The sequence below is a fragment of the Puntigrus tetrazona genome, chromosome 17 (genome assembly GCF_018831695.1).
Source record: "Puntigrus tetrazona isolate hp1 chromosome 17, ASM1883169v1, whole genome shotgun sequence".
NCBI classification, from domain to species: Eukaryota; Metazoa; Chordata; class Actinopteri; order Cypriniformes; family Cyprinidae; genus Puntigrus; species Puntigrus tetrazona.
The window spans coordinates 22163865-22178666 of NC_056715.1; the positions used below are offsets into that span (position 1 = coordinate 22163865).

General features: G+C 36.1%; 1 protein-coding gene across 1 annotated transcript in view; it reads left to right on the forward strand.

The window, feature by feature from the left end:
- The window catches only part of alk (ALK receptor tyrosine kinase), a gene marked incomplete at its 3' end in the record, with an annotated part of 204593 nt that overhangs the window by 147127 nt on the left and 42664 nt on the right, over positions 1–14802 (forward strand). Inside the window, exon 3 of the mRNA XM_043262393.1 lies at positions 3742–3888. Within this exon, the coding sequence (XP_043118328.1) occupies positions 3742–3888 (147 nt within the window). The remainder of the gene's footprint in view (positions 1–3741; positions 3889–14802) is intronic.

The following is a 14802-nucleotide window of genomic DNA, read 5'->3' on the forward strand; positions in this document are numbered from 1 at the left end:
AAGTCAGGGCTTTGAAAGAGCAACCTTTGGGCAACATAATTTTCCTCTGAGATCTGCCTTTATTAGCAGTGGAAGCCCCAAGTACTGCACCGAGGAAGTACACTCACACACCGGGCTAAAGAACGGAAAATGTGCATATTTGTACGTCGCCTGGAGCTTCAACCAGCAGTCCTCTGATAAACAACCTGGTCCCATCGGTGCTTTTAACACTCCAGTGAATGCTAGACGAACGTGCGGTGGGAACACAGTTGGAATGGTTTGGAAGCAATTCTAGCAGAATAAACGAATACAAGAATACATGAAATACCTCAAGAAAAGTGTGAGAACTAGCTGTGAACATCAGTTATGTTAAAGTTCGAAGAATGGCTTCTGACATTCACTTTTATGTGAATAGCGGTGTTAAAATTATTAGCGTTACGGAGCTACACGATAAGCTTATGAGATAAGGTATGCAAATGTACTTGGACAAATCATTATTAAATTAAAACTTTGTCACTTTATCTACTTTTACCCAGCATCACTCTCTTGCGTATGCTTAAGCTCCAACTTCAATTTAAGACTCTAAAAACTAGCTGAGTTTACATTTATTATATTTTCCGGCCTCTTTTAGATAAGGCTTTCGTATAGGGGTATTTCTTCAGCTTTTATGTCCCACAATTTTCTATTTCTTTATTTATTTTTTACCAGGCTTCTTATGCTACTTATGCTACTTATGCATAAGTAGTTAGTTATACTGTGTGAAAATAACCGAGGAAAGAATAAACAGTTATTTGGTAACATAATAATTAATATTGTTAAAGGATGTGTGTATTTTACTATATTGATACTTCTATTACTAAAGTACTGTACATTTCCAAAACATAAATGCTACTTTTTACTCTTTTTATTTTCATTAAATACTTTAATAACACACATTCTTGCTGTACTACATGATTAAGGCAATTGCCAGCCATCTGTTTTCGTGAGCTCATCTAAATTGATGTCTATTTATACATTGTAAAACATTTACAAAGGAGATTTAAATCTCATTTATCTTCCAAAAAGGAAAGTTAAACAAAAGACAGAGGGATACAGAACATGCATTTTTTTTAATGATGCCCAAAATTCCACTGCACAACAGTACGTTTGACAAATAAAAGATAAAAAATTAAAAAGTGTGCAGTTGTACAAATAATTTTTTTGCATCTTTTTATTCTGTATCCATATGTGTTGTGTTCGCTGATTTTTTATTTTTTTATTTTTTCTATTAAACATAACCACACCTTTAAATCTCCCTTGTAAAAGATATGCTTATAAATCAAGTAGAAAGCATTTATAACATACTCAAAATGAATATTAATGTTGGGACAATGCTTTATAAAGGTTGAACTGACTATTTACTAATGCTTACCTAATGATTCATAGAGTGAAGTTGTTATGAAGTGTTACCCTATTCTATTCTATTCTATTCTATTCTATTCTATTCTATTCTATTCTATTCATCTACTTATTTTCCTTTAAATTAAGCTTCTGCTGGTCTGGGTGGAAGGAGGATGGAAGGCATGTAGTATGATGGGACTGATAGGGTTAGGAGGACAAAAGGTATCATGTTGGAGGCAACTGCCATCAGACTCAGCAGTTATTGAAACTGTGACCGACTTTTTGATCCGAGCAGAAGACCGGTCTGTCTCCTGCTCGGATCATATGGATCTGTGAGTGAGGATCCATTTGATCCGATCAGGAGACAGAATCCACACACCATGCCCAGATAAGCGATCCTCTGTAATGGAGAAAGCGCACTTTACTTTTCTTGGCTTTCAGTCTCAAACCTAGCTCGCTCATGTGGGCGAGAATATCATCTCGCCAATTGAGTACGCAGATGCCCTGGAGTAACAGTAGTGCCAGAGCAGTATCCACACACTTCATGAAAGTGAGGGGTTAGAGTGCCAGGCCGAATGCAAAACCCAAGACGTTCCCAAAGCGTTTTGATGCAGGTTAAGTTTCTAAAGGGAATCAATCAATGTCTGTCTGTCATTAGACTAACGGAAAATTTGGACTTTTCGCAGCACTTTGCTCTTTTGTTGCTTTGATTACTCCTCATTTGTAAGTCACTTAGATAAAAGCATTGGTTACACTTTATTTTGATAGTCCACTCTAGACATTCTACTAACTATAAGTATCTTTGTTAAAACATGTCAATTGCGCCTTAACTGATTCTCATTATTTTTAGCTACACAATTTGCCACAACTGTGATCATGTGTCTTTTGAAAACACATTTGATCAGTGACCTCAACACAATCTTCTTTAACCTTTAACAATGCGTTCTAATTGGAAACCACCAACGAAGACGAAACCTGCCATCAGTCTATAAACTCGCATGTCAAACAGTCACAGTATGTAATACACTGCAGCTGCTTCTGAAGTTAATTCATTTCACTGTATTGTCATGTCAGAAAGTTAACAGAATTATGATTAAAATGTTTCTGTGCACCAAATTAGATACGCTCCAGGTAAAAAATGAGAATATAAACCACAATTAAAATTCACTGATAACTTACATAAAGTATGTTATGTAATGTTAACTAAAATCAGTACAAATCAAAGTCTCATTATAACAGCGTTAGCAGTGGGCACATTCTTTTGGAATAAATTGTCAGTAAGAACCAAAAGCGCACCTTAATTTAATCACTCACAGATCATCGTTTCATGTTCATTTGGTTTGGATGCAAGTGTTTTACAAGTGGTCCCTTTTGACCTATTCAAGCTGATTTTCTGACCTGTTGCAAGCAAGATAGGTGGTAATCATCCTTGACAGAATAATCAGCCAATCACGGTTATGAAGAGAACATGATTGGCGGGCATTATCACACTGACAGGGTAATGAGCTAATCATAGTGCAATGTAGACATTGCCTTTTCTAAACATACGTTTGCTTTTGCTTTACATGCTACACTTTAGGTTCTCAGTGAGAACAAGAAGATCACAGCAGGCCAAACATTTATGTTTAGTATATTTTCCATAAATTATGAAAAGGCTACCTTTAAAATTAGCATTAGAGAGACACCATAGAATGCATGAAATGTCAAAATGTGATGGAAACCTTTTGATGGAAGTTTTTCAGGATGATTCAGCAAAAAGTCACAAAAAGAGTGTTGAAAAACAGCATGCATCAATACTAAAAACAATAGCATCAGGTGAGCTAATAAGCAAAGTTACAACTTCAGAAAAGCCATATAAATGAAGCTGGTTATGTACTGCAAATGTCTAAATGTATTACTTCACAATTATGTGCCATGGCAGAAAAAAGAAGAAAAAATAATAATGAGGGTCTGAAATTTTAATTTTTGTAGAAAAGCTATGGAATTCTCAGCCATTTTAATTGCAACATTCGTTGGAAACTGCAGTGTACTGTACGCATGACTTGTTCTCTGTCACTTTTTTTGTGTGTGTGAAAATCCCTTTTTAAATCAGCCTAATCTGACTTGCTGGTCTCATCTGGTTTAAGATGGTTTCTTAGCCTGGTCAAACTGCTGTTTAGTTTTTAATGTCAGCATATCAGTCTGACCATGTCCGAAGAACAATTTACCAGCAGTTAAAGGAGTTTGAAAAGTGTGTAAGACAGCAATTTAATATACAGGACCAAAAATGTCCATAGAATCGCCTTAAAATGTCTTAAAAAAATAAATGCTGTTCTGTTAACTAATGAACAATGTGGTTTCTTTGTATATGCAAATGTTAGAAAAATCATTGTTCTCTTTCAGATTGCTCTTCAAAGGGAAAGTCATGTGACCGTGGGCCTGCTGGATATTATCCTGAGTTCGCCTGGAGTTTAACATCAGCAGAGGACTCCTGGGCGAAAGACCAGACGATGGCAAAGACAAAAGCAAGCTCTCAGGGGTGGGAGGAAGGTAAAGAGCTTTTGTTTTTTTCAGTGTAAAAGATGCTTTCTCAATGAAACAATGTAATTCATACGGTAACATAAATTAATTGGTTTTATTCAAGTCAAGAACATTAACACATTTAAAAAGAATTAATTAGTCTGACTATACTGGTTGCAAATTATTAGAAATAGCTCCATATAGTACTGACTGCACAATTTGAATCTTATAATAGTGTAGTAAAGCAAATTTAAATGAGAACCGCCACCTTTACCCAAAGCTATATTCGAGGTATTTTTTTAATTCCTACACAATTATGATTATGAGCGCATTAAGATCAATTATGGGAAGTTATAGGGGAAAAATAGGTTTGCTGAGGCATTCATTAAACCTTTCATCTCCACAACAAGGAGATGAAAAATGTTTACCATCAAAGCTTTTGCAGACCTCTAACACACTAGCTTTAAACCATATACATTTATCTGATGAAATGTGGATGCGGTTGTGCAAACAGCAAACAGAATGAAGAACTTCGCCAAGTGAATAACAATTTCATCTTTTCTCAGGGAGGAATAGTTAGAGTTGAAAAGAGGCAGAATGGAAATTATATGTAACAGACAGAACGAAAGTGAGATTGAAGGGGAAGAGAAGTGTGTGGGGGGGGGGAGTTTAGAAAGCCTCATTTGATAGTCAGGTTGCAGAGAAGGTTGGGAAATTACGAACTCTTCAGGCGCACCTCATGCACTTGAAAGACAAATGCAGCAGTTCCACATGCTGTTCAATCACTCGCTGCTAGGCTCTGTGTGTTCTCTTGTTCTTTTCACACATACAACTGCACAGCAGGAATCCAACATATTATAAAATGATCATAATCATGCTTTGCAAAACAGATATCCCAGTACAGAAGGGAAGTCTCTCTTTGTAAACAAAACACTTGTAAACTGCAGAATGATGTCCAGGTTTCAAAAAGAAAGTAATAAAACCAAGCAGCCAGAAAAGTACTTGTGAAATGAGACAAAACAGAGATATAGGTACGGCATATTCATAACTTGAATTCAAAAGAACAGTGAATCGACTGTTGGACAACTTTGTTTCAATGGAGTTCATATTATAAAAGGTAAAATTGGTCCTAATTGAATAAACCTTTTTATCACTGTGAGTAATCACTTTACCTGACAAGGGGTAATTTATTTGTGCTACTATGTTCTTGAAAAAGATAAAGGGGTATATAGATATTTCGAGACACGCAGCCTTTCAATACGAGCAGGAAAAGCTTCGATGCACTTGGTTGGAAAGGAAATGAAAACATACAGGCCAAATCATTCCTGCCCTCTTTCACTGCTTTCCAAGCAATGGACTTCTAGTGAATGATTGTGCTCACCTCCTCTCCATATGTCCTCGGGCGTATGGGTTTATATATGGAGGGAAATAGAGGATGAAAAGTTTGATGAATGCAGAGCATGAAATGCCAGGGCTATTTACCTTTCTATTGGCTGGTGCACTTGTATTCTTTGGAGACTTGTTGTCGTGCATGGCTGTCACCGGGGAAGAGGGTGGGTTTTTGGGAGGTCAGCGTAATGAGGCAAACTAAGGTAAGGTCACTCTAGCTGAGAGGAAGTCAGATATATTTGAAGAGCACTGAATTTATTTGTCTGGTTTTGTTATGGCTCAATAAAGAATTTGATATGGTTCCTATTCATAAAATATAAGATACACAGTTTTTTGTAAATCCATTGTTTTATTTCTTTTTTTAATGTACTGGATGTTCCATTTTCTGTATTAGATGATCCAGAAAGAAATCAAATCATAAATCATGCAATTTAAATTTCTGTGCTTTTAGAAAAGAGCCTGGAATGAAAATATCCTCAAAGTTTTTTTTTTTTAATTATATATATATATGAGTGTACTAGTTTTATTTTTTTAATTATTGAATAATTTATTTTTTTGGTTCACATGGACAAATATTTGTTTATTGACATGAGTATGATAAAGCTGGTTTATGAGGACAGTGCCTATGATCCAGTTAGGCTTAAAAAAGCATACTAAATGGTGTTTATTTTGAAAATCTAAAAATGCACAAAGTTTCATATAAAGGTTAGGTGTAGGACAATAGTACATAAGGTTTGTACAGTATAAAAACCATTATGCCTATGGAGAGTTCCTGTAAACCAAAAAAAAACAATTTGCTAATCTTAGAAGTGCGTAAAATAACCTTAAAAAGTCCCTACAGTGCACAGCCTTTTGTCAGGGGCTTTCAACCCTTGCATTCTTGTTGTTTGTTTGACACCGATTTTGCCTAAATAAAAGCAAAATGTTCAAAACACAAAGTACAAAAGTGAAGAACACTATCCTTTTTTCTGCCTTCCCTTCCATCATTGTTAACTAGCAACCAGGGAAAACAGCTGCAGCTTTGATAATGAAAACGTATTGTGGTTCTGACCCCAAAAAATACAGGTGTGAATAGAATCCAGCAGGGGTAGGGGGAGCAATCAATCTCTGGTTTGGATCCTGTTTGAACCTTGGAGTGTTGCTAAATTAGCTGCAATAGGTTCCCTATTTTGTGCCTGATTAACAATCCTAATAACAACACCTAATAACAAGATAGTATACTAGCTCAACATGCCACTAATAGTTAGCTTGCACAAGATGGCTTAGCCACAAACCACATGCCGCAAGAAATAACCAGTAAGATTGTGATTATCTATACACGGACATGTTCTGACTGGTCTTATGGCATTAACATACCGTGTGCACTTTTAGCGAGCCATGAAACGCGTACCAGTAAGTTTCAAAAAGAAATGAGCATTAGAGGCAGTAAAACTCTGACACCTATTATTCCAGAGTTTCGATTAATGAAGTGCAATTTTCACCACGAGTACTTGAGGAATATCATGCTATGGCTTCAAAACAATCTGAATTACCTGGGAGATTTGAAAACTGGTGCTTTTGAATGTTAGCATCACACATAGCCAGCTTCATGTCTGTGGGTTTTCATAGATGGAAGGTTTACTCGGTAGCTTACGTGATATGACGTTGCACTTAGGTGATAGAAAGCTCTGGTTCAAATCCTAAGTAAAACAGTTGAAATCTGCGTAAAAGGCAGTTGAAATGAAATGGTTGCATCAATGTATGCTTTTAATATCAGTTTAGGATAGGTTTAAGGGTTGGATTTGGTGTAGGGCATATTTCCAACATGACAGAACATTAACTTTTAGCTATTGCCCTCGAATATTTGAATTCTGAACCGTTGCGATATGTAACTAAAGCAGTGTAATAAAAACACAGCAAAACCTTCCTATGTCAATGTAATAAAAATGTGCCATTGAACTTGTGTTTTAGCACCATTCAGTGGACATTTCTCTTTTTTCAGTAAGGTATATAAAACGGTGTTGCACAAAAACTGCACAGAGGTACAAATTTTTTATGAGAACAGGTTGGAAATGCTGAATATATTTTTGAACAGGCATTATAAATGGCTACCTTGGGATCCCAGGGAATAAGATTGCGTAAGTGTATACGGTCTGTGAGTGTATACAGAAAACTGGCACAAATTCACGTGGGGTTGACGCTTACCCCATTAGCGTGCTTAACACCATTAATGATAGGAATATAGGGCTCATTATTTCATTATTTGAATAGCAAACTGGAGCGGTCAAAACCTGGGATGATCAGAGGACATTAATTCCACAGCAGCTTTAGGATTCTATGTACTCAGGGAGTTTTCATGCAGCGTGCCCAGAGAACAGGTGGTGGAGAGCGGAACTGGTACAGATCGCTGCTGAGATGGGCAAATTTGCATAGATACTCAACAGAAGAAAACAAACCGTTACCTCAAAGCTTGGTTAAATTCCAGCCTGTGGACAAATTGTTAAAGACAAAGTGTGTCGTTTCTGTGCCTTGCATAATGATCTGTTGCACTTCAGCAAATAAGTAAATCAAAGAGTTCATCATAAACTTAGGATCAAACCCTGTACTTGCAAAAGAACTGAACCCGAACTAAACTTGATTGGATTTGTTTGATTCTGTCAACTCAAAACCGATTTTGGTTTTTGAGTTAGTTACATTTAATTTTCAAGAGACAGACCTCTAGTCAAGGTTCTCAAACACATGTCATGAACCTACAAATGGCTTACTTTCAGCACATTCAGCTGGACAAGGAAAAACTGTCTTTACAAAAACACACATATCACCTTTATGAAGTTTTTAAAAGTAACAGGGCCTATTTAAAAGTAAGGGGGCCTATTGGCTATTGGCTCTGCTGAAGTATTTTGCAAAATAAGGACTTTGGCTTCATTTCTAATCTAAAAGATTGTATTTTGTCAAGCTATAAATGCTCACATATAGGTTACGACAAATATGATTGAGCATTGATTTTTCAATCATGCACGCAGAGTCCAGAAAACATCAGCTTTATAAGGGAAAAAAAGAGTTGAATCCTCTACTTCCACTGTGGCTCAATTGATTTGTTTGCACAAGCTGAAGTGCTTTTGAAGCAAACCGTGGCTCTTTGTGATTCCAGAAATGCCAGCAACATTGTAGGGTTGAAATGTGTTGGTCTCTGAGTATGCACCGTGTTTATTAATGGTGTCCATGAAGATCCAACCTAGCCGTGGGATTGAGGGCTTAAACCGCTTTCCATGGGTAGAACTAATGGTTGTTTACCTGCTTTAAGGATCTTATGTGTCAGGCAAAAAACAAACGAGGTGATAAAAAGGGCAGTGATACACAACCATTAAAAACAACACACTCTTGGATGAAAACATCTAGTGTTGTTTTGACAAGAGAAACCAGCACCATATGCTCTCTCCAAAGTACAGTATGACATTGCCAGGGGTACCACAAAGATGAAAGACGCCCAGCCTCTGGACCTACTGTCTCCCGTAGACAGTCTGACCTTCACTTCACCCAACACAACATGAACATCGTGGCCTTTTTGTTTCATGCGCCCTGGATTTTCTGCTTAATCAACCTCAGATAGTGAAGCTCAGTTTGTTTTTGGAGAACTGTAGGTTTATGTCTACACTAGTTAGACTGATGAACAAACATAGAGCATCTGTGGTCACCTATCACTCTAGTTTCCCAGAAATCTTGCATTGTGTGGTCACGTTATAATATATTTCTTCACCTCATAAAAATAAATCTTACATTATCTGATAGTATGATAGTTGTTGCCTATACTTGATCAATGACAAAAAAAAGGTAAATCTAGTGATAAGGTTGACATGGCTCTGGGGGAGGGCTCTGTCGATTCAAGGAAGTGTACTGAGGCCATTGAGGGCCACTAGTGCCTAGCCATACCACTTCACTAGAACATTCAAGACACATGGTGGATGGGTTGTTTAGCTTTGGATGAGTGTATTGAACCATTTTGTGGGCCCCTAAGGCCATTGAGGCCCCTGGGGCCCCAGTGCTATATCAGCTGCTGAACATCATAGAGTCATGGGTCGTGCTCTTTTGACTTGAGGCAATGCTGAGGCACTTAGTCAGCCCTCTAAAACCCTTGAGGGCCCCTCTAATATCTGCATTAAAACATCAGATAGAGAAAAAAGAGGAGAGTTTGCAGAGCAATTTTCTTTCTGGAGAACAAATCCAAATGCTACCAAGCGGTTCCCTCTGACCTTCGCCCACACCAAAAATATAAATCATCATTTCCAGGCAAATTTGAATATTTTATGCATTGAATAGCAGTGCACAGCTCGGCTCTAGCTTTGTAATATGGTTCTGCTGCTAACGTCTTATATTGCATTCCAGAAGTTTCAGCAGCAGCGCGCATAATCAAACATGCAGCTAATTGAAGTTCCACTAAACATGTTTATTTATTCATCTGTTTATTCAGTCATTTACTTATGTGTGGGATGAGAATGCACCAGTCAGAGATGAGCAGTGCCCAGGGATCTGGCTCCCTCTGCTGAACCTAATCAACCTCTTCACCTGTGGAGCCCTCGACTGCTGTTGACAGCTGGAACAAATGACCTTTACAGTCTACTGTATACTATGTGTGGGTCTGACTCATGGAATACAGTACGAAGCAATAAGGAGGTTTTGTTATATAAGAGAACAGTTCACCTTCACAATAGTCAGAAAAAGGAGAAGGCAATTAGCCAATAGACAATTATCTGTAAAAAGCTTTCCCATATGGTTTCAAAGGATTTGGAATAAGGTTGCCCAAGTATCTTTTTATGGTGCTATTTCTGGTTTGTAACATGCATGCCAACTGCTACTGCTACTGCTACTGCTACTTTTATAGCATTTTAATCTACATCACACTTAACATAAACATGCTACTAAACTGTACTAAACTAATGAAAGCTTGTTTATTGTTCCAGTGGTATCTGTTTTGTTTTTTATAGTAGAATGCTGTTAAACTTTGTACAGTTACGTATGTAGAGCTTGATTTAACTTACAGTTGGGAATACTGTGTTGATATATCGCTTCATTAGCTATGTTGTAATGCACTAGTGACTAACTGTCAAGGCGCTTTGGAGCTCTTTAGAACATTCGCAATGTCTGAAAAGAGATACGCTTTTGTTATTAGTTTGAAAAGACACTAATTTCACATAAATATCTATTATTAACCAGGCTAAGAATATTCCATTAAAGTTTGAGTTCAGTGTTCAATCTTCACTGTACATGTTCAAGCTAATGGCAATGGAACCTCCTAAAAGCGTCCAAGACTACTGATTCCAATATAAAATCTCAACACTACTAGTACTATTGCTTTGTTTCAAATAAATTTGGTCACACTTAAACCAAAATGTGAAGCCTTGTTGACTTACGTATGCATATTGCTTTTGAAAACTATCACAAGATTTTCATTTGCTGCAGCAAAAAGTTTTACTCAGTTCAAAAGAAAAGCATATTTATACAGGTAATAGTATACATTGTGAACCTAAATGTATCAAGACTGCATTTTTTTTTTTTTCATTTTAAAATAGTAAAAGAAAGTCTTTTCAGACATTGTTGAAGATCCAAGATGCACTCAACTTTCCTAATACATGCCTTGCGTGTCTTGTCTCCCTGAGAACTTCTTTACAATCTGATATTTGTTCAAACGTTGTTCTGCCCTGCAATGTACGTATGTATCTGTGGATTTCAAAGCAGTGCTTCAAAAAGCTTTTGATAATTCTTCCCTCAGACTCTGTGTGGTGTGTCTGTAGGTTTTCTCTCTCTACTGGATTGGCTAGCCAGGTAGAGCAGACAAGCACATGTTCTGCAGAACTCCTGCTCACTGTAACCATGGAAACATAGCCTGACATCTTTGCTCTGTTGAAAAGAGGCCATGTTGCTGTTAGTTGCGTGTTGAATGCAGCTTTGTGATGTTCTTTAAAGTGCGTGGATGGGAATGTTTTTTTTATTATTTATTTTTTTTTATCCACATCTACACAACTTTCATTTGAATGTTCTTTTTATGATTCTGCAGATAGTAATATGAATGAAATTGACACATACCATACAACATAGTTACAAATTGCCATGGTAGTGCGTTGGTGTAGGTGCCTATACATCCTTTGGGCATTTATTAAAAAAATATATAATTGGTAAGATTATTCATAGTATATGCATAGTATGCCCATTACATGTGAATACATACAAATACATACATAAAAACATAGATCTTGTAGATAATGTTGAACAATAAGATAAAAATAACAAGATTTACCTGATTATAGCACAAATAAAGCATGTCATCTATTGCATTATAGTGTTTTAAATGACTAGATCTTGCAAGTAATTATTCGATTTGCTTGTCTATTACATTATAATATTTAATATACTATCAAACAAATAGAGTTGGAATAATGTTAATAAATAAATAAATAAAATCACAATATGTTCAAGCTTCAAGTGCTTTTTCCCAGCCTTTTTTCTTCGCTCCATCAAATTGGATGTAGACCATTGATAAACAACAATTTTAAAGTTATTCCACAGATGCTCAGTCAAACTGAAGCCTGGCCTTGACTACTACCTACTCTAGCAAATTAACCTTTTTTTATATAAGTTTTAAGTTTTAAAGCCTCTCCAGCATGGCTATTTTTGTATGGTTTGTGAACTGTCTATTTGGAAGATTAATTATTTCCCAAACCCCAGTGCTCTTGCAGATTGCAGCACGTTTTCTTGCAGGATTTCTCTGTACTTAACTTCATCCATTTTCCTCCTATCTTGGGTTTTTTTTCCAGTTGCTTCTGCAGAGAAATGCTGACCTATGATACAACCACCGCCATTTTCAATGTTGTGATGGTGCTCACAGTGTAATATGCTAAGCCAACAAATATTTGGGCATAGTGCTTAGCATTTAAGCCCAAATGTGTGTTTTTGGTCAAATGAATCCATCTTCCTTCAGTAGCTTAGTCATCAAAATTTTTGTTTTCCATTCGGTTGCAAGCTTCATGAACTATTCATGCTACTGCTGTCTCCAAAGTACATTACAATAAAAATTCACTCTGTGCTCATTTAGAAGACTAGATCTAAAGTCAGTTTTGCTTTGATCTTTTCCAAAGCTTGATTCAGCATACTAGTTTATTTAAAATTACTGTTTCCTAGGTGATCCACAAAATATTGATGATGTTCCCAGAATGATGCTTGCATGTTGATTCTTCAAAAGAGCCCTTAACTTCAATGCAACACTTTTGCAGTCATTTAAAATCTTAAAACTGCTATTCACAGATGGGAAATGCTTTTGAGACTAAAGTCACTTTAAGAGGTTTGTTTTTTTATTTAAGTGGTAATTTAGTAGGGTGATAGGGTTGAAATTTTTCAAACATTTATTTTACTATTTCATTTACTAATTAATTTGTCTTATTTATTGATATTTCATATAATTCCTTATATTTATGTATGCATGTATGAGTGTCACGTGTGGTGTCTATGTATATACACGTATGTATTTTATTTATTTATAAAGGTTAAAATGTTGACATCAGTATTATGTGTAGTTCTCAACATAGCTACTAGCCATGTAATGTTGCATTCAGCCTGCTAGTTATGTACATAAACATTTCATGCACATATATGCATTGCATTAGTCCTCTTATTACAGGCTTACATTAGTGTTTTTATGCCAGCAAGTAAATGCTGGCTATATTATACTCTTCAAAAGCACTTGTAGTGAATGTAATATATTGCCTCTAATGCTTTTTTAACATGCATCCGCTAATGTACCATTACATTATTTTCTAACAGACAGTTCCTTTAAAACAACACAATGCATATATCATTACTGCTAAAAAAACAAAATGCCATGCTATTGCTTTTATTAGAAATGCCTTGAAGTGGATGTAAAAACTGTGCTTTATTGCATTTATTATCGGAGAATAATATAAATCCATATAACACTATTCGCATACCATAATTATACCATGCCACATTATTTTTACTTCATATTTGTAGCTTTTTAAGTTTGCACGTGTGAGTAATTTTATTTATCATTTTATTTATTTTTGCTATGGATAATACAATTAGCTAGAATACAAGCTAGACCTTAAATTCAACATAGACTCAAAATGCATGTGTTTTACTCCTTGGGGTATTAGATAATTTTATTCAGCAATGAAATAGCGGAAGTGTTTTATTCTAGTACTAAGGGGAAAATAAGTAACTAAAGAATGATAATAGTTAAAATAACCGGTCAAAATATTGTTTCGCGTCACTGAATCAACACTAAATACACTTGACCCCTTCAAACCAAACGAGAATTATTTTATAGGTCATATCATGTAGGGAGATTTGCTCTGTAAGGCAACAATTGCAGGTTCCTTTTTTCTTTTAAATTGTATATAACACTTACGTTTTACTGTGAAATCAATGCCTCTTTTCGCCTGATAAGTTCTTTGAACTTGCCTGAAGCCCAGCATGAGCATTACAAATAAAGTGTTAGATTAAACTTTATTGGTTGCATAACAGTATTCATCCCTTCAGTTCTTAACATAAAAGGCAGTCAGTTTAAAGCTGTACCTCTGTCATTCAGATTATCTCCCAGAGAACAGTAAGCGTATTGCATAGTCGGTGAGTAAATGACTTACTTTCAAATAGTTTGACAAAGATGTCTGCCTGCATATCTTGCAATGGCTACTGCATACACAGGAAGATAAATATAACAATAAGCCTAATTACAGCTACAGCGTACATTTTCAAAGAAGAAAAATAAGATCTCATTATCTAATATTTCACTGTGATGTAGTTAAACACCATCTGCACTTTTGTCAATTGAGTGTGCATACGGTGCACCAGGTCTTTTAGCGTTGTCATAGTCAGTGTATTTGTGAGGATGTGTATTATTAATGGGTATTTACATGTAGTGGGAATATTAAATCTGTCCCTAATTATCTTTTCGATTTTTGGCGGACAGCCACTGGGGTAAATGAAACTCCATTGTGGTCAAACCAATGCCTGTTACTGACTTTTCACGGCACTTGTCTCTTCAGAGGATTTCACGAGTAATCATCCACCTGCTCATCATTGTAATTTGTTTACTGTTTAATTTGTCTCTCCAGATGGCATCATGCAGCTTTAGTGAGGTTAATGTCCTCAATATGTAAAGCCCAGCGTGCTCAAACTATGATTCAGAATGCTTCTCAACTAGTCTTGCACTTACCCAGATTTTACAAGAAGCTACCCAGAAGAGTGGCATAATTTAAAAAAAGCATAATTTGTGCATTTGGTATGAAAATCAAATGTATAAACCATCATGAACTACTGCCCTGTAACACGCCCATTACAAATGTTTCATTTCCAAACATCTCCTAGAATTCCAGGTTTGGGTAATCGCTCAGGCGTTCATGTTTACAATGAATGGGAGCAGCAATTTAAAAAATTAAACTACATTCACCAAATTTCCAATCCACTATAATTTTTATGTAATCGATAAGTGCTGAGACCACATGAATCGTTTTTGTTGGCAGTAGCTGAACCTGGTTAGTTTCGTTTTTATATTTCATGAGAGTGGAT